The following is a 22,936-nucleotide window of genomic DNA, read 5'->3' as shown; positions in this document are numbered from 1 at the left end:
CTGTAGGAGCAATCAGTGGGATCAGGGATATAGGTGGTGTCTGCCATGGAATGGGGGGCAGGTAGGAGCTGTGGGAAGGATTGGGGGATGGGCTGTCGCTGGGCCCGGAGGGCAGAATGTGGCATCCCCTGGGCCTCCCCCATGGCCGGGGAGAGCTCGGGGCTTATGCCCTCCGGCCGGTTCACGGGCAAACATCTTGTCCTGCAGCCCTGGGCTTGCTACAGAGCCCCAGGAACAGAAGGAAACTCACCACCTCCCTCTGCCCAGGTCTCTGGTCACTGAGCAGAGCAGGGTCCTGGGCTGAGCCTAGGACGATCTATGAGGGGACGATGGAGCTAACGGCCCCCACACAGCCGCTAGCTGGGCCTGAGGGCTGACAGCCTGCACACCTCACTGATTTGAGACCTGGAGCCATGCCACGGGGGCTGGGGAGAAGACCAGCTGCCAGCCAGCAAGGGTCAGAGCCCCTTTGTGTGCACACTTCCTGGGACAGGCAGCAGCGAACCCCTTCAGCATGGGATGGGCAGAGCCGTTTTGTCACCCCACAAGACAGGAGGCTTTTCAGTGACAAGCTCCTAAGGATGTCCTGGGCCAGGCCGGTGTCGTCCAGCCCCCAGCTCCTCCCTAACTCAACCATTCCTTCAAACCCGCTGGTGCCAGGACCCAGCACCCGCGTGCAGCTGCAAGACAGGACTGAAGTGGGAATGGGGGGCAGAGGGTGGTGTGGGGCCAGAGCCGAGCCATGTTCCTACCAGCTGGGCCAAGGCCGGGGGCCTCTCTGAGGGGTCCTCACCTCTTGCCGCAGCGCTCACACACGTACGGCTTCTCTCCCGTGTGCTGACGCACGTGAGCGATGAGCGAGCTTGCTTGAGTGAAGGCCTTCCCGCAGATCAGGCACTGGCAGGGCTTCTCGCCTGGGGGTGAAAGGGACAGGACAGTCAGGGCAGGGCAGCCGCAAGCACCAACCTCCGGGATGGAAGAAGGGGGGCAACCAACACAGATGCCTCAGAGACCAACTCGTGTTCCCGTCTGTCAGACAGGAGCGATGGTAAAAGGGACGGGCACCAGTGAGTGGGGCAGTGGGGGAGTAGACACTGGGATACGCAGAAGTGTTATAGACAGGACCATGTGGCCACTCAGGCGCTCGATGGGGAGGACTCAACAGCACTGCTCCTCGATTTACCATCAACATGCTGTAACACGCTTGTACCACTGGCCTGACAGTGAAGCCAAGATGTGCAAATGGGTGTTAGTGGGCTGGCTGCTCACCAAGGTACTGCTGTGCCCCAAAGGCAGAGCCTCCTGCTCCTGCATGGAAGGTGACCACGGGCTCTGGCGATGGGCAGCAGGAGGACACCCCGGGGGAACATGGTGGGATAGAGCAAGTCCATCTCCATGAAGGGTGCGCATCAGCGCGTGCCCCACGTCAGGCACGGCCAGCCCAGCCCAGCCTACCTGTGTGAATGCGGACGTGTCGCTGCAGGGCCCCAGGGTCGGCAAACTGCCTCTGGCAATGCACGCACACGTAGGGCTTCTCACCGCTGTGGATACGCAGGTGCCTCTTCAAGTTCCCTTGGAGAAGCCAGACAAGAGGGATTCATAGATTGCAAGGGCTGGAAGGGAGCTTGCAAGATCATCGGGTCCAGCCCCCCTGCACTAGGCAGGAGAGACAACTGGGGTCATGTGTGTCTGTCTCTGCATCTGTGTGCGTCTTGGCCTAGCACTGTGGACTGCAACGGGGCCCTACCCTGGTAGAGCACGAGCAGCACTCGCTACTGCAACGGGAGCTGTGTGCCGTCCAGCAGGAAGCGGAGCCAGGAGAGACGGCTGCACGCCAGCCAACGGCAACGCGGGGGAAAGCCGCTCTGCTTGGACTGCAACGTGTCACAGGCTGCAAGCCCTCGGCATTTGGCTTCAGACACGCCAAGACAGCCGGAGCGTTTTGCATTTAATGTCCCTGCAGTGCTCTGATCGAACGGGCTGGGCTGCCAGCTCCCATGCTGCTAGCTTGAGCCTGGCCATATTTGGTATCCTCCTTCCAGCTCAGCTCTCAGAGTCAGGTCATGCCATGGGAATCTCCTCTGCTGCTTAAAGCAAAGGCCTGGACCCTTCAGGATCCTGCGCAAAACCTCGCAGCTGGAGAGCTCGGATGCCAGAAGGCAAATATGAAAACCCTCAGATCTGGCTTAAAAACTCAGAAGAGTCTCAGGACAGTGCATCTTGTGGCTTGTCGGGGCTGGGCTTGTGGCTCTTGAAGAGCCGGGCCTGCAATACGGAAGAGGGCACCAGCTACACCTCTGCCACCTGAGGGCAAGGGAGTAACTGCCAATAACACCAGTATGACTTGCAGCAGTGCCCCCACAGCTCCTCCTGCAGAACTGTTCACCGCACATGGCACTGCCTTTCCCAACAGGGAATTGCTCACGAGCCCCGGAGCCCAGGGATGCCGTGTCCACACTGAGCACCTGGCATGCACCAAAGGAGCCCTGGTCTGGTCTTGACCTACACACTGAGGCCTCCATCCAAGACTGGGCCTACTGATCTGTTGCCTCTGCTCAGGGTGATGCTGTCTGCAAAACCCAGGAGAAGCTGGAGCTGCTGCCCCCCACAGCTGCACCCATCCCTACCGCCTCCTGCCCGGGGGTACCTGACGTGGTGAACTGCTTGCCGCATTCGCGGCACTTCAAGGGGCCATCAGCAATGTGAATCTTCAAGTGCGCCTTCAAGTTTCCCACCTGCCGGCAGACAAGACGGGTCCCTTCAGCCTGGCTGGGCCTCTGGAGTGGAGGCACGCTGTGTCAGACCCTGCCCGCTCTGCCCCATGCACATGGGGGGCACAGCGCCGGTAACAAATGTGTCAGGGCAGCAGAGACGGGACATCTGCTCACATGCACTTGCCAGCAGGGGTTACAGTGGCAGTACCAAAGCTTCCCAAATGCTGGAGCGGCGGCTGACAGGGGTACGGGGATGGGCCGGGTTGAATTCTGTCCCCCTGCTCATCACCTGCTTCCGCACTGCTGAGGCAGCAGGATCAAAGAGCTCAGAGGCCAGTCAGGAAACCCTCAAATTATCCTTGGCTCCGTCACCATCTCGCTTGGACACCGTAGGCAAATGAGCTTCCCCTCCCTGGCCCTCAGCTTTCCCATCTCTACAATGGGGACAAAGAAGCCTCTAACAGCATTAAGCATTTAAGTGCTCAGATACCAAGGGGATTGGAGAGCAGGAGGAGCCCGAGGAAGCCTTCAGTCAAGGCCTATTTGGAGGGTAACAGTGTGATCTTGTCTAGCTGTGCTGTTCTGTTTCTCCTGAAAAGGACTGTGACACCCTGGCGATAAACTTCCCTCCAGCCCCTGCCAGCCTTCCCTTCAACCAGCGGGAGATGCCCGAGGGGAGGGGCGGGGGGAAGACAGACACACAAGGCTTAGAGCCCAACACAGCCTAGGTCATGCCAGCCATCACCCATGGCACCTGGTGGCCTGACATGTAGCCTCCTAAAGCCCTCTCTCCACGGGCCAGGAAGCAACCCTGAAAGGGGGTGCAGCCCAGGCAGAGTCAATGCCCGGAGCTCAAGCCTGCTTCTGCCACAAGCAGCCAAGCACATTTTGTGACAGCAAGGACTGGAGAGGGGCGTCTATCCTCCCTGGGGGCTGGGTGCAGCCCTCCAGGTCACAGCAGACTGCCCGAGGAGCCCTGAGGGCTGAGCACAGACCCCCCCCCCCACACAGACACACACCTGATTAAACTTTTTGTCACAGTGCGGGCACTTGTGCTCCTTGTCGGTGTCGTGGGTCTCCAGGTGGCGCATCTTGGAGGTGGGGTCGGAGAAGGAGCGCCCGCAGTAGTCGCACTGGTAGGGCTTCTCACCGCTGTGCACCAGCTGGTGCCGTTTGAGGTTGCCCGAAGTAGTGAAGAGCTTCCCGCAGTCATCGCACCGGTACTTGGCCTCCCCCGTGTGCCGCTTCTTGTGCAGGTTCAGCAGGCTGATAAGGCGGTAACTTTTCCCACACTCTTCACAGCCGTAGGGCTTCAGAGGGCTACAAGAGGGACGGAGCGGGGGTGAGGGACCCTGGGGGCAGCCAGGCCGACACGCTCAGGGCTGGAGGAGAGCTAGCCCACCCTTCTCCCTGAGTAGGTCTTGGGATTGCCCACAGTCTGAGCATGCAGAGCTGCGACGCTGCCTTCCTCTTAGGAGCCATCACAGCTACGTGATGGAGAGGGGAGCTGGGCTGAACAGTGAGATGTTGAGCAATAAACCAGGGCTACGGCCCACGAAATGGCACCTGGATCCTCTGCCACAGCTTCACGTCTACGGAGAACAGGAAGGCTTTAAAGGTGACAGTGCCCTGTAGGGCACCCCCTGTACTTGGTATCTGGATGTCAGAGCTAACCGCGCACTAAAGTTTCCTATGTGGCAGATTCCAGGATCGACAGAGCAAATGAGACCATGGGCACCGCCAGGGCGTGGGGAAGATAGAGAGGTTTGCAACTGGGCAGGGAATGGTTAGGATCTTTTGGTATGACAGAGTCTGGGATCACAGGAAAAAGCCTACCGGCTGCATGCTTCTGCTTCAATAATAAGCAGGAAAAAAAATCACTCAGCAGGGCTGACATTTCAGGCTGTATCATTACACTGCAAAATCAAACTCCCACTGGGACCAAAGGGGCCATTCACACCTCTCATTTATTCTTCCAAGCTGCCTGCAGACTCAGGAAGATGACACTGCCTATTTCCTGTCAGCTCCTGGTGCAAATCTACCGCTTACTCTAAACGGTGAAAGCTGTGCTTTTGGATCATCTGCGGACGGGCTGTGCCAGCCACGCAACTGCCGAGAGCACAGGGCCACGGCCACAGGACTGCCAGCCCAGAGGAGAGGGCACGGCGCTGTGGTGGACAGCAGCTGAACTTCATACTGAGAGAAACCCCATTTGTTTTCCCTGGTCAGCTTCTCGCTCTGGCTGCTTTATGGGCTTCTGCTGCATCAGGGGACTCATGCAGGAGGGTTGGGGAAGGCAGCATGGAGACAAGGAAGGGCATGACAAGAGAATAAGAGATGTGCATGGTGCATCACTGTGAATATTACACCTGGGGTGAAGTGCCCTTCATTCTGGCTGCTAGGTTCCCTGTATCCCTCCCCAGCACCCGGTTCACGAGAGGGCCTCCCGTACCTGTGTGTCTTCTCGTGGGCTTTGCAGGCGGCCGGGTCCGAGAACGCTTTGTTACACTCCCTGCAGGAGAAGGGCTTTTCCCCCGTGTGGATGCGGATGTGCCGTTTGAAGTTGCCAGTGTGTGTGAACTCCTTGCCGCAGTCCTGCGAACAGACGCGCAGAACAGAGCAGTGCGTACGGTGCCCTGCGCGACCAAGGGATGGAGCGGGGAGCTGCTCCCCGAGTTGCCTTACCTCACACTTGTGTGTGACCGAACCGTATGCTTTTGACTCCGTTCTGTCGCTGTAGGTGCCTGATCGCAGCAGCCTGGCTTCCCCCGAATTCTCCAGTCCAGAGTCTGTGCCCCCAGATTCGTTATCCTCTGGGTTGTCTCCATTTGCTAACCTCGATAGCTCATCCTCTGGGATTCTGGCTTCCTCCTCTTCCTCTCCTGTCGTCTCATCCTCTTCCTCCTTCCCCTCCAGCTCCACTTCCATTTCTGCAGAGATTTAAGATACAGAGGGCTGCTGAAATCTAGAAGGCGAGGTGGGAGACAAAAATCCTACTGCAGCATTTCAAACTGTGCATAAAATGAGCTTATATGCTGAGGAGATAAGAGTGAGGAGCAAAAGGTCAAGGGAATGAAAGGACCACCCCCCACCCCATGGAAAAGAAGGGGAACACAAGGGCCCTGAACTACAGTGCATCCACGGTGCTGCGGCGTTCTTCTGGAATCAAAACATTTGGCTGTTGCACTGGATGAAAACGCACAAACTTTGACAACCTCTGTTTAGTCGACACCTATTTCCTGCCAAAGGTTCTGATGGAAATTTTTCAACTGACAGCACATGATGTTATTCCACGTGTAGTTTATCCTAAGGGATTGATGATGGGATAGGAGGTCACTTGTGCACATCTACACTTGGAAGGGACCGAAAGGCTCTGCAGGCTGACAGCTGTGTGATGGCCCTGTGCGGTGGAGTCTGAGGACAGGTGAAGTCTTGCTCTCAGTCTATGAGAACTTTTAGGTCACCACAGCCACCACCAGCTAATGCACTTGTGGCAGCCTGAAGCAGAGCTCCCACGCACCGATGGACCAAGAAAACATGATACTGTTAGGTCAGGGTCGGGACACTGGACAGGATGACGTGTGGAAGCCTGAGATGCTGCTGCCCGTGGGATGTCCTTCTACAGACACAAGTGCCATCATTCTTTGGGCAACACGTGTGAGACTTGCAAAAATGCAATTTATATGGCCATGCACGACTCCTAACTGCCCCCTTGTGCCAAAATCACTGCACTTGAGGAAGATGGGAGCACTGCTGTTGCTTTAAAACCAGCATACAGGAATTTGGGGCTTCTGACCCAGCCAGCTTCTACCAAAGTAAAAACAAGCAGGAACTCATGTGAGCCCTCTGTGCCCTTCTGCTGTGTGTTTATGCCCAGGAGGGAAAAGGAAGAAAAAGGGACTCAGGGAACAGGGCCACTTAAATCCAGACCTAATGTGCTGCAAAGAACAAGAGAGACCTGCAAGAGCTTGAACAGACTGACAGCTTATCTAGAATCAACACAGCTTCTCTGAGCACCTCCAGCTCCGACTGGAACGCAGCTCTGCAATGTCTAACAATGCCTGGGGTTTCACGAAAGCTGTCCAGCAGCAGTAAGGTGAAGGACCATGTTTCCTCCTCATTAATACCCCAGGGACCTAGGTGCCCTGAGTACACACCCACTGAGGATATTCCCCCCTTTCAAACATGGTGCACCTCCGCTACCATCCAGGTCCTGGGTTTGCAAATGCAAGGTCCTGCACTATGAAAATGAAGCCCTCCCAACTGCAAACCCAAGCTGCGGCTCAGCCCAAGATGGCCCAGGCTGCAGGGATCCACTGTGCAGGGCACCAGCCTGGCTGGCTGCATAGAGGAATCCCTCTCCCTGCTGGACTTCACTTCCTGTGGCACAGCGCTCCAGCCTATTCCCTGTGAAGGTGACAAGGAAACTTCCAGCCTGATCCATCCCCCTGGGCTGAGGAAGGTAGTGGGGAAGAAACAGGGCCTCAGAGGGGAAGCTCCAAAACCATCACCCACCACCCTGTGCCCGATGCAGATCTGCACCTTGCTCCGATCCTTGGGAGGAGCAGCCCCTGGCAGCTGGGCTGATGTTGCTCGGCTTCGTGTCCTCCAGTGGCAGGTGACTGGGGATCTCCTCTCTCATGGGATCCTCTACACCTGGAAACGATGAAGAGAAAGTCTGAATCATTCACCTTCATGTTTGGGGCAGGCTGTGGGAACATGGCCATCAGACTTGAGTTTCTCAGGATGGTTTTGAGGGAAAGGGAGTGCGCAGGTGAATACGCAGCAGGAGGGAATGCAAGTGGACGCCTGGAGCCGCAAAGCTTCCCGGTGCTGACCTGCTCTGCTGGTCGCCTTGCTGCTGCTGTTCTCAGTCTCCTCCTTTGCCTCTGTTGCAGCCTCTGCTGTTTTCACCTTCCCTTGTCTGTCAGATGCAACTTGCGTGGCACGGTCGAGGTTGCCCAGCAGCTCTGCTGCTGCTTTCCCTTCCCCAGCTGTTTTTTCATCCCCTACCAAGAGAAGCACAGCCAGGCAAACCACTCTTTATAAGTATAGTTATATGGCAGCTTGTTCTCTAACACAGTCCACCCAGGACATGGAGCAACTGGGTAGCACAGCCTATAGTAACCTGCAGCACAAACTGCCTTCAAGTCCTATGAGCAAATACTCACAGTGAGAAAAGAAAGGGCACAAGAGTTATTCAGTAGTAAAGTGACCTGCTGGTGCCATACACAAGGATTGGACAGACGTATAAACCCCAGCTCCACCTGGGCAGGGTTAGCTAGAGGGAGTACATCTAGCCTAGACCAAGCCAGGGTACCTGGACCTCTCTCAGACTGACCTGGCCTCAGCAGGGCTTGGTCCGCACCAAATCCTCGCACCACTGACCTGGGCAGGCTGGCAGGGCAGCCCCCTTCAGCCGCAGCTGACGTTCCATGTGCTACAGACCTGCGGTGCTAGTGTCCATGTGCACAGCCTGGAAACAACCTACTCACAGTAACAGGGCAGAGTTCAGTGCCCTCTTCCTTTCTCTTACCCTTCCTTTGGGAGGGAGGGAGGGGTCTTTACTGACTGCCTGAGCACTGGTCATCTATGGGACATTGCATTAGAACAGCAAGGAAAACATCAGGATGAAGACGGATGAGTGTTTAGTCTCTCCTCCTCCTGCTGAAGGGCCCTTTTGGCAACAAGCTGAAGTCAGGAGAGACCCAGCGGGAAGCGGGGAGGTGCGTGGAGTCTTCATACCTGTCACGGCAGGAGGCTCTTGGCTTTCTGCTGGCACGGTGAGAGACTTCAAGGCATTGCAAGCATTGACAATTTCCTGCATCTGGAGGAAGCCTGCAACTGCGAGCACATCCTCTACGTTCTCAGGGCTGAGGCTCAGCTTCGCCGTGTACATGAACTCCAGGACCTGGCCGAGGCCTGAGGAAAGAGAGAGCCAGGGGCAAAACCGCCCCCGGGGCCAAGATGAGTGGCCACTGACAGAGCAGGTTAAGAGGCCAGCATCTCAGCGGCTGCATCCTTACACAGCAATCACTCAAACACTTCTCCCACACTTCATTTCTAGGTGAGAGCAACAAACAACAACCCCTCGTTTGAACTACTTCTTCTTCCTACTAATCTAGCAATGAGGAGATGCATAATTTTTGCAGGCTGACATCAGCGTGCTATGGGATTTAGCCAGGACGAATGATTAATCATGTATTACTTCTTTCTTTATTCATGTGACGTACGCCAGCAAGGTCACAGCCGCTTACAGCAAGAGAAACAGAGGAACTTAACAGGGCAATTAGCAAAAAATAAAATCCTCAAGTCAAGGAGAGGCCCACGACACAACATCTTGGCCTTGCTTTGGTTGTTCAGCGCCTGCCCAAACAGAAGGGTCCTACAGTGCTTCTGAATGGTATCCAGGCCCAGGCTCTGGCGGCCTCACGAGAGAAGGATTTCCAGAGCTGAGGAGCAGCTGCTGAGAATGACTTCCCATGCACCATCGCCAAGGTGCTTGCAGGAGTGGTGCTCGGCTACCATTAGGGATCGCGATGGGGGGTGAGGGAGAAAGCAGTCAGGCCACTTAGGGTCTTCTGGTTAAAACCAATGCCTTGATTTGAACCTGGCAAAAACCACTAGACTGGGTGTGGGGAGAAGGGGTTCAGTATAACACCAGTACAGACCCCAGGTGCAACCCTAAGCCATTATTTCATCTCCCTGTGCCATCAGTTCCCATCTGTAAGACAGGCGTGGGGGCTCCTCCTTCCTCCCACTTTTTGTGTCTTGTCTGGAAGCTCCTTGGGGCAGGGGCTGCTGCCCATACTGGTAAATTCTTTCCACCACTTCCAGGTAAACACCACAAGAAGAGTGCAGTGATTAATGCCCTGTTCTGCTAATGCTGTTAACTTTCAGATGCAATGAGCAGCATTCTCATCACCCACTCCGTGTTCCCAGAGGGAGGAGATGTTTATATGGATAACTGGGCTATCTGGGGTGAGGGCTGTGGACACAAACAGCTGTGGAAGAGAGAAAAGCCCCATACTTCAGAGTATAAGACCATCTCTATCTATTTGTAGAAGAATGTAACAAGGCTTGATTGTCCTGCTGCAGGATACTCATGCCATCATTGGAGCTGGTGCTCTCCGATACTGGAAGGTCTTCAGGCTCAAGCCAGCCTGTCCATAGGTTCAGGAGAGCTGTCACAATCTCCATTTTGGCCTCACTGTTCTCTAGGCTGTAAGGCACATTTTAAACCAGACTCTAAGCTGGTATAAAATGGCCCAGCTCCACTGACATCCATGGGGCTATGTAGATTTACACTGGTTGAGAATGCAGCCTGTTGCTCAGCTGCAGCCCTGGCCTCTCCCTGCCTACCTGCTGCATTGCTGATGTCCAGGTGCACCACGTCCTTCTGATCCACAAAGAGCATCCTGAAGTACTCGCTGCAGGCTGCCAGCACTGCCTTGTGAGCCTTGAAGTCAATGCCGTCCACCACGAAGGTGCAGTCGCACAGCAGGCCCAGCTGCCTCTGCTGGTTTAGTTGCTCCAGGACCTGCTTGCTGTGATGGGGGAAATCCATAGCTGAGGAGAGAAAGCAAAGCCATGTGGGCACGGTTGGACCTAGGACTCTGCAAAGAGGGGGGAGCAGACAGCAAAGTGCATTCACAGACACCCTAATGTGGCACAAGTAAAACAGGGGTATGAGGGTACTGCCAATGCCCAACCACCGCAAGGGGAGGAGGCTGTTGTTAGGATACACTCAGAAGATCCAGGGGACTGTAATACTGATCTATATCTTAAAGAAAAAAATCCTTGTAAATAATTCATACCCATCATGCTGTGCATCCAGGTAGCCTACGTAACTGCATGCACTTCATCTCCTCCCTCCAAGTCTCTGTGGCTGCATCTAAAAACTGCGTTAGAAGAACCCTGCGTTTTCCAAATCATGCACTCCAGAGTTAGGAAGGGCCTGATTTAAGGTTGCCCATGAGAAATTATTTCAGGCCCCGTGCTCGCAGTCATTAATCACAGGACCCTGTGGGCCTGAGCACAAGGGTGGCAATTATATTTGCTCCTGATTCTACGTGTGGTGCTCGGCTTTCTGTAGTCCACCCCTGTACACTGAATATGAAATCCTGGGCACTCCCATGACATTTTCAGAGACGCCCCTTTGAGAAAAGGCAGCACCGCTCTGTTGCTGTATGCCTGCAGTTCTGAGGCGCACAGAGATCGTTTTCCAACGACTGGACAAAACTCCCAAGTGCGCGCTAATGGTTCAATTTGTAAAGTCCAGGAACCAATTCCCCCCCGCCCCCCCCCAAAAATGTTCCATGTTTTTACAGTACTTTACAGAGGTCTTGCAGCACAGCTCCAATTGACTCTGGTTGCAGTGGGAGGCTCTCCGCACTTCTGTGAATCTAGCCCCCGAAATCTCATGGCCTCTGGTGCTAAAACCCTTTCTTTGGGTCCAGAATGGAGGAGAAACAGCATCAAGGCCCACAGCTACTGAGCAGGTGGCACAGGGAATCCTCCGTCCCCTTGCATGCAGTCCCAAACTCAAGAGGGTTTCAGCTAGCACATCCAAGCTGCCTCACACAGCAGATAAGCTTTAAGGAGCAGTCACCCGAGCCGATCATTATGCTACAGAGCAAATGAACACCTAGCAATATCCCAAGCAGCCCAAGGGTGGGGGCAGGGAGGTTGGTGTTGGAGTACGTGGCTTGTCTTTAAATAACTTGCAGAAGCGATTCTTGCAGCGAGAGGTGTTTTTAGCAGAGGCAAATGCAAGGGGAAAACTCCGCCTCGGCTAAGTACAGCTGAGTGCTGTAGCAATCGAAGTGCATCACCAGGTTTCAGCTTCCATCTTGCAAACGCACGGAAAAGCCAGCATAAAAGCCACTTGGGTGCATGGGGCTGACCGTGATGGATGGACTGGCCTTAAAACTTACACAGGTTGGACAAAAAGAAAGCCTCCAAAGGACCTGGCCTGTGCTTCTGGAGTTGGAGAATTACACTGTAGGATACGCTTCTGCATGCAATGCCCTATCCCTTTTCTGTTACTCCTACCCCTTAGCAAACTGAGGAAGCACATGCTGACCCTTTCAGGAAAGCTGTGAAAAAAAACACCCTAGGAGTCACTCCAAGCTTCTTCCAAAAGGAAGGATATTTGTAGGGGAGGGAGAGACACACTTGCTCTCCTGAGCTCCTCTGCTCACATCGTCTATTCACCCCCTGAAGTTATAATCCTGTTTGTGAATCACTCCCACAGCAGCAAACTGCATTCCTACACCTGCTCAGTTCATGGGTTCAAATAAGCAAGGAAAAGCATCAGGCACATATGCATGCTTAACAGTGAATAAATCAAAGACTTTGTATTCACACTCAAGCCTCTGTTCATAAAAGACTGGGGAAGAGAGGTAGGAAATTCAAGGTTTTCCAACCAAAACTCACAGAAGCAAATTAGACAAATCCTGTGGAATGATAAAAACTCAGAAGGAAAGACACTGGTAACATTCAACACACAGTTAAGGTACGTGGGGATCAGTTTGTATGGTGTGTTGGTGGCTTTAATAAAGAGAATCAGGTCAGAACAACGTCCCTAGAAGAACCCAACGCTGTCCTTTTTTGCTCCTACCCAGAGGGACCCGAATGAAGAACATGTGAGCACACCGCATGGGGAAAGTGTCTTATTTCCAAATCCAAAAAAACAACTCGAACAAATTGAATTGTTTTGCAAAAAAAATCTTCCTCTCTGGACCCAGCCCCCATATCAGACTGTTTTAGGCCTGGTTCAGAAAACTGCTCTGTGGTGAGCGAAGCACGTGGGAAGAGTCAGGAAGAGAGGTCCCGAGACGAGTTAAGAAGAAGAGTCGCACACGCTTAGCCCTAACGATACTGCAAGTGGCCGCTGTCCTCAGCCAGAGATCTCAGCCGACAAAGCTGCGGGCAACACGGGGTAGGACAAAGTTGCTAAGAGAAGTCAGTTCATTTTTCGAGTGCAAGACGGGGGCTGTCTACACCACCCTGAGCAGCGCCCCAGAGCATCTCTGTGAAAACCCCCTCCTGCTCCGCTGTGCCAAGTCCTGGTACCTCACCCTGGCACGCAACCAGTGCCACTCAAAAGACAGCGACCTGGCATTTTTCTGGCATGCATCTGCTGGGAACAGGCAGGAGTGGGTAGACTTTCACTGCAACACCCCTCGGCACTGTCAGCTGTGATAAAGACATGCCCTTGGACTCGTAAAACCCGCTTATTCCAAAAAGAGACAAAAGAAACAGGGACAGCGAGGCTGAGAAGTGGTCGGCGGCTTTTAGCCATGACGACCGCTGATCTGACACGCTTTTGAGACCAGGGTGCCAGCAGAGTGGGACCGCTATATAAAGCAGCTGTGAAGCAACACCACCAGGAACCACAACCCCGAGGAGTGCAGATCGCTTCCCAATTCCCTGCAACTTCCTTTCTCTCTTGCTCCCCAAAGGGTCTTGGAGTCACAGAAAGAGATCAGAGCATCCGGGGTGGATCTGGTGAGCGGTTCTCAGGCAGCGATGCATGCACCAAGCGGCCCAGAAAGCTGTCCTCCGTGCAGTGCTTTTCCCGAGCGAGATGGTCACTTCCCAGGCTCTCAGCATCCCAGGCTCTCAGCATCCCAGGCTGCTCTCGAGTCCCCGGCTGAGCGGTGTGCCTGGCACCTACCCTCCGACAGCTAGAGAGGCTGATACAGAGGGAGCTGTTGGACTCTCTGTGGGTTAGAAGAGATGTGGCGGGCAGCTACAAACACGTTGGTGAATGCAGACGGGTAATACGTGACCCGGGCAGCGTGCTACACATGGGGACAGCCCACAGCAATAGCCTCTCATCCTGAAATGACTCAGACGTAGGAAGAGCAGCCCCAAATGTAGGTAGGAGGCGATCTGCTCGCTCGCACATGATCATATATTCACTGGTTTCCATGGCACCAGGTTGGCGGGGTGCCCGGGGCAGACAGGAAAGCAAGAGGTGGAAGCTTTCCCTTTTGGCGAGTTCAGCAGCTCTGGGCTCAGCTTCTAACCCAAAATGCAAGCCTGAGCTTTAATGCAAAAATCTCTCCGAGCTGTCCGGGCAGGCTCCATCTAATTTACTCACGGCACTCAGGCGCGGAGAGATGCGTCTTTCTGCTGCACAAATGCCCCTCGTGTCCTTTGGCTTTTCCGTGCCCGCGATCCTAGCATGCAACCTGCTGCTCGGGCAGGCTAGAGGTGGCAGGCACCGCGTACAGCTGACAGAGCCTGCCCGAATAAGCTATAAGACTGGCCATCCAGGCCTAAAAACTGCACCGAGGCCAGAGCCAGCAGCACCTGGAAACATATAGAGAAAGAAAAGGAGATGGCCTCATTAGTGAGGGACCAGTTCCTCCCTACACTGGTGTTTAGGGGCCGGGCTGCAGAACTGAAGGGGAAGGTGACTACATTTTGGTAACCTGCAATGGAGCGGATTGGGGCTCCCCCGAGTGCTAGGTTATCAAGCAATAATTGGACCCAGAGAGATCAGGGTATGTGTATGTTGTGACAGCGCCTGGCTGGCTTTAAAGAGCTTCGTCATTTTGTGCTGAGGTTAAACACTGCTGTATTTAACATGCATCTGCTGTGCCTCACCGCCGAGCTGATGTGATTCTTGTGATCTCCTTGGAGTCTTCCTTTCCAGCGCGCTGCGACGTAACCTTTTCAAAAATTCACAGCCCCACGGTAGCAATTTGCTGCAGGACTTTCAAGGATTTATTAAGGTTACAGTATCAATGAAGCTCAAGAGCAATAATGAGCAGGGGAAGTCAGATGGGTTATAATTAGAGGGAAGACAACAAGTTCCTCCGCAGGCTGTGATCCACAAGGCTCGGCCAGCGGAAGAGCCCTCCCCTTAGCATTAACTGTGACACACTGATGCTAACCTCAGTTTTCTCCTGCCGGGAGAAATCAAGATAGTTTCTGTGGCTCGTGCGCAGCCATCAGAGGATCAAGTAGCATGGGCTGAAGGGGCTAATCCAGACCGATACACTTGAGCAGCAAAAAGGGAAGGTTTTTGGCTTTCCACCCATGCGCTCTTTCAAGTCGCCTTCTGTACTCAGAGATGCTTTTCCCTTCAAACACTTGGTTAAGCCCTTCCGAACAGAGCTGACACAAGAGGTTTTGCTCCTGGTAATAATATCACCAGCACACTGCAGTACTACGAGAACCGTTTATCTCTGCCTCTCAAAAACTTTCTGCCAGCAGTAGATAGCCCTGAAGAGGTCTCAGCTTTACACGTGGAGACGCGCTGGGATCTCAAGTGACTTGTGACCCTGGGCAGGATCCATGATGGAAGATCTGGTTCTGGGGTTTAACCACTACACCATCCCTCCTCCGATGGAACGTATTCCTGTAATGACACTTGGTAATGAATGGTTTAGAAATAACTTCCACCTCTTTCACTCAGGCTGCTTGTATCCAGCATTCCCCGGCCCTTTGACAAAGGGTACAAAGTTAACTTAAATCTGAAATGGGAGTCGCTGTGGCTAATTCAGTGGTTCAACGCAGCTTATTCACCTTCATGGGGCTGCCTGCACTGCAGGAGAGATCAGGAGGGATCCCATGCCACTCTGCCTTTGCCAGGGCGGTGTTGAGGTTTCAGCCTTAACAGAACAAGGTCTCCAAAAAGCCCGAGGACCTGGTGATCCTGTATGAAGCAGGGGCTGCTGCCTTCCCTTTTCTAGCTTGCCACATATCCCAGGAGCAAGTCTGATCTGAGCTCCCACCCCTGACATATTCCACCAAGACCTTTCTAGCACACGCTGCTTGGACTCATAAAAAACCCATGTCCTCCGATCTCCTTCCAGGCTGTTATATTCCCCCAGGTAATACAGCCACATGCTTGCACTTGCACAACAGGCAATGTGCGGGTTCATTTCAGTCACAGCTCCTTTTGTTACTTCTTTAGAGAAAACTCTCTCTGTGCTGGACGCTATCTCCTTTTTGTGATGAGCTAGCTTCCTGCACTTCAACCTGCCATTACTATAGAGGTAAATATTCCTCCACTCCCATCAATCTGGCATTCTCGTTACAAAGGATGGAAATTTCCACCAGAAACTGTGAAGTCACGGAGCTGAAGTTAAAGCACATGCTATTTTATTCTGAAGCAATGAATCCCACAAAGCTCCATTACAGCATTCGTTTCCTTTGGGCTCTCAAGACCCCTGAATCAGACCGTCTCAGACCTGGACTTGGCAGAGCGCGATGCACTTAAATGACGGCCCTTGTCTCTGCACCTCATTTGCACTTCTTCAGCTGCAATTTGGTTTCTTCATGTCCTGGATCTTCTCTCTCTGCTCCTAAACACCAGCAATGCATTGGCTTTGCCTAATTTAGCTGATCCTCCAAAAGTTTCCAAGATGACATGAAGCATGAAGGCAGCCCTGTAACAAGCTGGATAAAATACCTGTAACAAGCCACGCTTATGGCTCCTCCTGGCCTCACCTGCACTATGACCACTCAGAGGCACTTGGAGTATTTCAATCCCCCCAGTGGACACCACATCTCTTTAAAATTAGCTTTCCACCTAGATGTTTCCATCTTCTTTCTGAAATGTGGGCGAGTTTCCTTTGATGACACCCTGCTCCCTTTCAAAATTATGCTGACCCAGGGCTAGCACAAGCAATGCTGAGTGTAAGACCAGCAACAGGCTGAATGCCCAACATGTTCTGAGCCTACAAGGTTCGAAACGGGAGATTTTACCACTGGAACAAAAGAGAGAATCCCTTTCCACGCAGAGAAATAAGCAACAGCTTCCAGCTCTCATGCTCAGAGATGGGACTTCAAAATCATGGTTGTTTTAGATGGCGGAAGCTCACTGTAAGTAAATGTTAGAAGCTATTTTGCATGTGAACCATGAGCCTTGTGCAATTGGACTCTGGGTTATGAAGGTATCTCAGCGTTATAAAATAAAGTAATACAAGAAGCAGTTCTGCCCATCAACAAAAAAAAAGTTGTAAAGGTTTTCCACAGTGTTTGTTTTTCCAAGCATTAGGTGGCTTAGACAGCACTATTATGCAGTCTGCGTATGTAGGATTTTATTAGTTCCAGGTTAGGGTGACATGCATTACGCACTTAAATTAGAATTTTGTGTTTGGTCAGGCAAAAGGCACCACTTATTCTCCATCTCTGTCAAAGGGGGAGAGATCTTAGAAGTCATGATCAGACAACAAAACAGAAATCTGCTTGCTAAAATTACTCACAGCCTGGTGGGAACTGACTATTACTAAACTGAAATCAGGTTATTGGTCCACAGTTCAAGAATTACATCAACGTACTTGCAAGTTTGTAAATATTTTTACCTTTTTTTCCATGAACAAACATCCCCCAAATCCCAGAGTCAGTGGCAGAGATAAGAGCAGTACCCCAGTCTCTCAGTTTGCAGTCCTGGATCTTCTGCTTTGGACCATGCTGCCCTCTTGAATGTCAAGGAGACCTTCTCATCAGGGTTTACTTCCTACGGAACAATTGCTCTATTCATCAGCCAGGCTTATCAGAGGGTCCAGAGTTACTAGAAAAAACCAATTTTAGCATGGCTTTATATTCAAAGGTGATGACTTGCAGATATGCAGTGATGTTGTGGATTACTGACAAGGCTAAAAGATGGGTTTAGTTTAAAATTAGACAAAAAGGGGAAAAATAACAGCTCTGGGAAAGGCTGGATACATCATTACTGTTAGGTACAATAAGGTGACTAATGCCCGTGCCTTTCTCCTGGTGGGGTTCGTCACACCTGATTTGAAAGGCGGACGTCCAGAATAGCTAGTGACAAGACTAGAGTAATACAACTGCTTTGGTTTGGTCAATTGATCTTTTACAATTTTTTACTTTATTTTGTCATTCAGATACTATAACGAACGTGAGGCTGTTGGAACAGCAGCCAGATACAGTTGATGCTGCACCGGTGAACAGTGATATTTTTACCAGGCTTCTCAAGCTCGGAGCAGTAGCTTACTTAAGCAGATCACCTCCAGTCTAATAACACGCTACTTGCTCTCAGTGAACTGGATTCTCTATTTCTATGATGCAGCTTTAAAGAATAAATAGCAATAAACAGTAAAAACATGCTAACGGCCTGGTGGTGAATGGCTTGGGCTCAACAGCATGTTTTGCCACAGACTCACTGGGTGACCTTGTGCAAGTCACTTAGCTTCTCCAGTTCGGTTTTCCCGTCTGTACGAGGGAGGCGAAAGCATTACTCAGCTTCTGAGCAGTGTCGTGAGGATAGTACATTAAGCATTGGAAAGCACTCAAACAGCATGGTAATAAGGGCCATAGACAAGGGAGAGGCCACAAAAGTATGCACTTCCCAGTTGCTCTGGACATCTCCGCTCCCACTGAGGTCAGAATCAGAAGGCTTGGCCATCTGCGATAAACTCAATAAAACATTGCCCTTTAGAAGTCCACTCTTAGCATCTGATGAAATAGGCTCATCTATGAAAGTTCATGCCTCGCTGAACCAGTTAGTCTCCAAGGTGACACCCTGCCTGACTTCAGACAGACATGAAGTCGGGTCTGCTAATAGGTTAGACAATGTGTTTGTACAGGACAGTTTGTATAGGGGGTCAGGCAGGGGTTGGACTAGGTGTGACCTTTGGAGGTCCCTTCCAGCTCTACTTTTCTATGATTATCGTAACAGCAAAATACAAAACCATTATTCCCAAATCAACCCATTACCTACCAAGGACAAGTGAGCTGGTTGGGATGTACAGATCTCACTGTCTCTTCTACTCTGGTTCTTAGGCTGTGCCCATCAAAGTGGTATCTAGGCTAAAATAAAGAGCGAGGCAACTCACACTTAAGAATGAAGCCAAGCTACTAGAGTGACAGTGCTTTGCACTGTACCCTCTCTACAACATACCTGTGTTGTTCTCCCTCTCAATCTCTTCCTGACATTGCTGTCAGGATTTTTTTATTGCCGTATCAATCACAGTGATGGAAAGCTTAGCATGAGACACCTTCTGTAGCGATGGCACAGCAGCAGCGGGACTGCGGGATCATATGCACATCCGAGTGGTGATCCTTGTTAGCGAGGTTACGCCGCAAACAAATGACATGTTTTTTGGAGTGCTTCAGCCCTGAATTTATGCTTCGCAGTTAAATGTTAACAATTTTCAAGGGACCACAACCTTCATTTTTTTAAATTTAGTAATCAAAATTAGGAATTAGATTAGGATGGTCATGCCAATCTGATCTCGCAGTCTGGCTAGCACGGCACACTTCAGAGGAAAGCACAGTCTCCATAACCGACAACTACACAACAGCTTGCTAACAGACATTTCTTTCTAATCCTCAGTAACGTAAGACTGGCTTCGCTATCTTGAAGCACAAGGTTTTATACCCACCCTCTCTTATTTTATCAGCTCACACATAACCAAAGAGGATAATGTTATCCATGCACATGTTTAACCCGTTTAAAATGTGTTAAGATTTTGGCTTTGATGTAGTCCAGTGACAATGAGTTCCACAAGCTGACATACAGCATGTAAAAGGTTTCCTTACATCACTTTTAAATTTGTTGTTTTTCAACATCGCTGAACTCCCGCTGGCTCGGGTCCTGAAAGGATACAAAGCCACAGACGACTTACTTTCTGTTTATGGTCATCTTCCCTTTTAGTGCACCAACTCCATGCCCCAGAAGGATCCTAGTTTTTCCAGACAGATCCTAATCTTGGCAGACTCTGCAGACAGAAATCTTTCCCTGCTTCCAACTAATTTTGCCGCTGGTCCCTACATGCCTTCAATTTTTGCCAAATTTTTTGATAGGCAACGTGTACTGAACTCAGCTTTCAAGGTTAGAACGTGCCATTAATTTGCATCACTGCAACATCATCCTTTTAGTACAGGCAGTCCCTGACTTACAACATTTCAAGTTACGTTTCGCACTTACACCAATTATAAACGGACACCCTGTTTCAACTTTCTGATGTCAGTTTCGACTTTACAACACTTGATCTGACGTGACGCCACGCCAGCGAGCACGTCGCTGTCACCCAGCTCCCTGGAGAACGTCTGTCCAAACTTCTTTGGACGCTTACTTTAAGAAAGCCAGCAAGACTCCAGAAAACCCTGCAGCCAGGACTCCAAGAAAAATCTAGCCAAGAACCCTTCAAAAAGTCCAGCAAAGTCACCTCAAAGAAGTCCTTCCAAATCAATGATTGCTATTTACAATAGAAATACATTAATGTAGCTATATGACTCATCTATAATTCTTTGAGTACAAAATTCTGGGTTATTCTTGGTGAAAACGGGGTATCAGACCTTGGTTCAGGAACCAATCCCCCATTTATAGCATTGTTTCCTACGGGAAAATCAGTTCTGAGTTGCAATGTTTCGACTTAAGACGCTGTTTTCAGGAACCGATCGTATTGCAAGTCCGAGAGCTGCCTGTACTCTCTACCGTACCCCTTACACATCCCGACAGGCTTGCCTCTTTTGGCTCATCACCGTGCACTGACACAGCAGATGTTTTTCCTGAGCGGTCTACAGTGATCCCCAGCCCCAAGCAGCTACTATTTTGAAGGGCATGTTGCAGAGATGTGAAAAGAAAACAGTATTCTTTGGTCAGCGGTGAAAATGAAGCAATGTCTTTCATGTTCTACCTCAACGCATGTAACATGTCTTGTTAAGTGATGAACCGTGACAGGCAATGAAACTATTGGTGGGAAAGGATCTAATGAACAAAGACCTGCAAAGGTGCACCGTCTTCTCCCTGCACAAATCCCAGCCATTGAGAAGCCACTTCTGCTGTGTATTTGCACCCTCAAGCAGGGTCTGGGCAAAAGCTCTAGTCTGAATGGGCTTTTGCAGCTTGGGGAATCAGGAAGATGAGGGCTCAGACACCCCCAAGGTTATCTCACATGCTGAGACGTCTCACTCCTGTTTCTCATATCAGGCTCTAGCTGCTAAGGTTTCATACTTGGGGTAATAGATATCTGACAGTTTTCAAGCCCTGCCACGAGGATCCACTGCCACGTGATCAACATGTGACACGTTGGTGGTGAAAGTGCCCAGCATACAACCTACAAGTGCTTACACACTGATAATTCCCAGCCATAAAATGTCGTAGGAATCAAAGGGCTTGCCTGACTGTGGGACACCAAAGTGCCGCTCCTGGCTAGCAAGGCAGCACTAGAAAAGCCCTGGAAGCTGCTTTATTCTCACCCTGCTCTCACAAGCATCACCTCTCTGACAAGACCTGTAAGCAGCTCCGACGCATCCTAACTTCAGAGGTACCGAGGAGCTGCTATTTCTGTGTCACAGTAAGAAATGCTCCTTACCGTGGGAGCTTCCAGAACGCTACGTTCAGCGAACCGGTTGCAATTAGCCTTCGATTCCTCCTACAGACACAGCCGAGGAGCTGACGTGTCAGGCATTGGAAAGACCCCCAGCGACATTAGGGAAAGTCACAATTCGGGCCCACAGAGATTTGCAAAGAAACACGATTTACGGATTCGACTCTGCTGTCAACTGCGCAGCACCATCCATCAAACTAAGCCGACACAAACTTCTGTAACACCCAGCTTTACTCACAAAACACACGCAGATAGGCTCACATGCGTCACCAACCCAACAGTACGATCTATTTATTTCTACAAAACGCCCTCCAGCATCCAGGTGCTGCACTAACACACATGTACTTAAAATGACACATGCTACAAAAATATATATATAAATATATAACCTGGGGTACCTCTGCTTTGCCTTGGGAGCTGCTTTTAGATCAGTGGTTCTCAACCTTTTTTTGTACCAGGGGTCGGGTTCTGTACCAGCACCTGTTTGTAAACATCGATGGCCAGTCCCAACACAGCACCCCCCTGCGTGAGGGGCACGGGGGAGTCCCAAGCAGCCCCTTGCAGGCTGGAGCACGTGGGAAAACCCACGTTTTTCTCCTTTAAAGGAGAATCGTTTTGAAACTTTGCTCACGACCCACCACGTATTCTCGCCATGAGCCACGGGGTGAGAAATGCCACTTTACAGGGTGCTCCGACACTTTCCCGGTGTGTCGAGACAAGCCAGAAACTCTGCAGAAGGGACGCGCCGATTCCCACCGGCCACCGAGGCTCTCAGGGCTGGCAGCAAATCTCAGCAGAGCTGGGAAGGAAACTGGGCCACGGAGGAGCGAGGGCAGAGGGGTTGGGCGCAGATCCACCAGCGCGTCACCGCGACTGTCTGCCGGTCGCGGCCCAGCAGACGCCCCACGGCACCGGGGAGGCCGCAGGAAGGCGGCTCCGTACCATCGTGGGAGCCCAAAAGGCCGGTTCAGGGGCTGGAGGGGGCCCGGGGAAGGCCCCATGCCCAGAGGCGGAGGGAGCACGCGGGTGCACCGGGGCTGAGGCCAGACGGTGCCCCACCCCCAAGGGGCATCAGAGGGGGGAGGGGCAGGGCTGGGGCAGAGCGCGTTCAAGCCCCGGGCCGAGGCCAGCGTTAGCTGCAGCCCCTCCCCCCCGGGGTAGTTACCCCACCCCCCACGGGGAATCACCCCCTCCACGGGCAGCTACCCCTCCTAGACCCCTTCCACGGGTGGTTACCCCCCCCCCCCCCGCAAATCCCCCCCATGGGCAATCACCCCTCATTGGCAATCACCTCTCCACGGGGAATCACCCCCCACAACGAAGCGACCCCTGCCCCCGGCTACCTGCCATCCCGGCCCCGCGGGGGTCACATCGCAGCCCGCAGGGCTCGGAGGGACACGGACCAGACAAAGGGCGCCGCCATCTTGGGCACGGGCGGAAGCGGCGTCTCAGCGGGCTTCCGGCGCATGCGCGGCCGCCGCCGAGGGAGGCCGGGGCTGCGGCCGGGCCGGGAGTGCGCATGCGCAGTGGGTGCCGGGTGCATGTGCCTCCTGTCACGCCACTAGGGGCAGGGGGGGCACGTGTGTCTACTGCTCTGCCTTCTGCTCCCTATCACGTGGCCCTTGCCCTATCTGCTGCTCTGCTTTCTGCTTCCTGCTCTGCACTGCCTGGCCACTGCTTTCTACTCCCTGGCCCATCTGTTGCTCTGCTTTCTGCTCTCTGCCCTGTCCTCCTTGCCCTATGCGCTGGTTTGCCGTCTGCTCCCTGTCACCTGTTCCTTGCCCTATCTGCTCTTTGCTTTCTTGTCCCTCTCATGTGTTCCTTGCCCTATCTGCTGCTCTGCTTTCTGCTTCCTGCCATGGCCTCCCTGCCCCATCTGCTGCTCTGCTTTCTGCTCCCTGC

General features: G+C 52.4%; 1 protein-coding gene across 4 annotated transcripts in view; it reads right to left on the bottom strand.

Moving 5' to 3' along the window:
* ZBTB17 (zinc finger and BTB domain containing 17) overlaps positions 1-22,482 on the bottom strand; it is a 29,446-nt gene extending 6,964 nt beyond the window's left edge. Inside the window, exons 1-12 of one of the 4 annotated variants that reach the window (XM_019511977.1) lie at positions 22,378-22,482; positions 17,042-17,250; positions 10,077-10,283; positions 8,460-8,636; positions 7,553-7,723; positions 7,257-7,370; positions 5,400-5,644; positions 5,167-5,309; positions 3,734-4,034; positions 2,648-2,735; positions 1,456-1,572; positions 794-914 (exon numbers count right to left, since the gene is read on the bottom strand). In XM_019511977.1, the coding sequence (XP_019367522.1) occupies positions 794-914; positions 1,456-1,572; positions 2,648-2,735; positions 3,734-4,034; positions 5,167-5,309; positions 5,400-5,644; positions 7,257-7,370; positions 7,553-7,723; positions 8,460-8,636; positions 10,077-10,283; positions 17,042-17,063 (1,706 nt within the window). In that variant the 5' untranslated portion in view covers positions 17,064-17,250; positions 22,378-22,482. Of the gene's footprint in view, positions 1-793; positions 915-1,455; positions 1,573-2,647; positions 2,736-3,733; positions 4,035-5,166; positions 5,310-5,399; positions 5,645-7,256; positions 7,371-7,552; positions 7,724-8,459; positions 8,637-10,076; positions 10,284-13,824; positions 13,992-17,041; positions 17,251-22,377 lie in introns of those variants that run through there. The other 3 variants (XM_019511979.1, XM_019511980.1, XM_019511981.1) reach the window with 3 other exon arrangements.
* Between the last annotated feature and the right edge of the window lie 454 nt (positions 22,483-22,936).

The sequence above is a fragment of the Gavialis gangeticus genome, unplaced genomic scaffold, assembly GCF_001723915.1.
Source record: "Gavialis gangeticus isolate Ggan-Ray unplaced genomic scaffold, GavGan_comp1, whole genome shotgun sequence".
NCBI classification, from domain to species: domain Eukaryota; kingdom Metazoa; phylum Chordata; order Crocodylia; family Gavialidae; genus Gavialis; species Gavialis gangeticus.
Note: the sequence above shows the minus strand (reverse complement) of the source record. Positions and strands in the feature narration are given on the sequence as shown.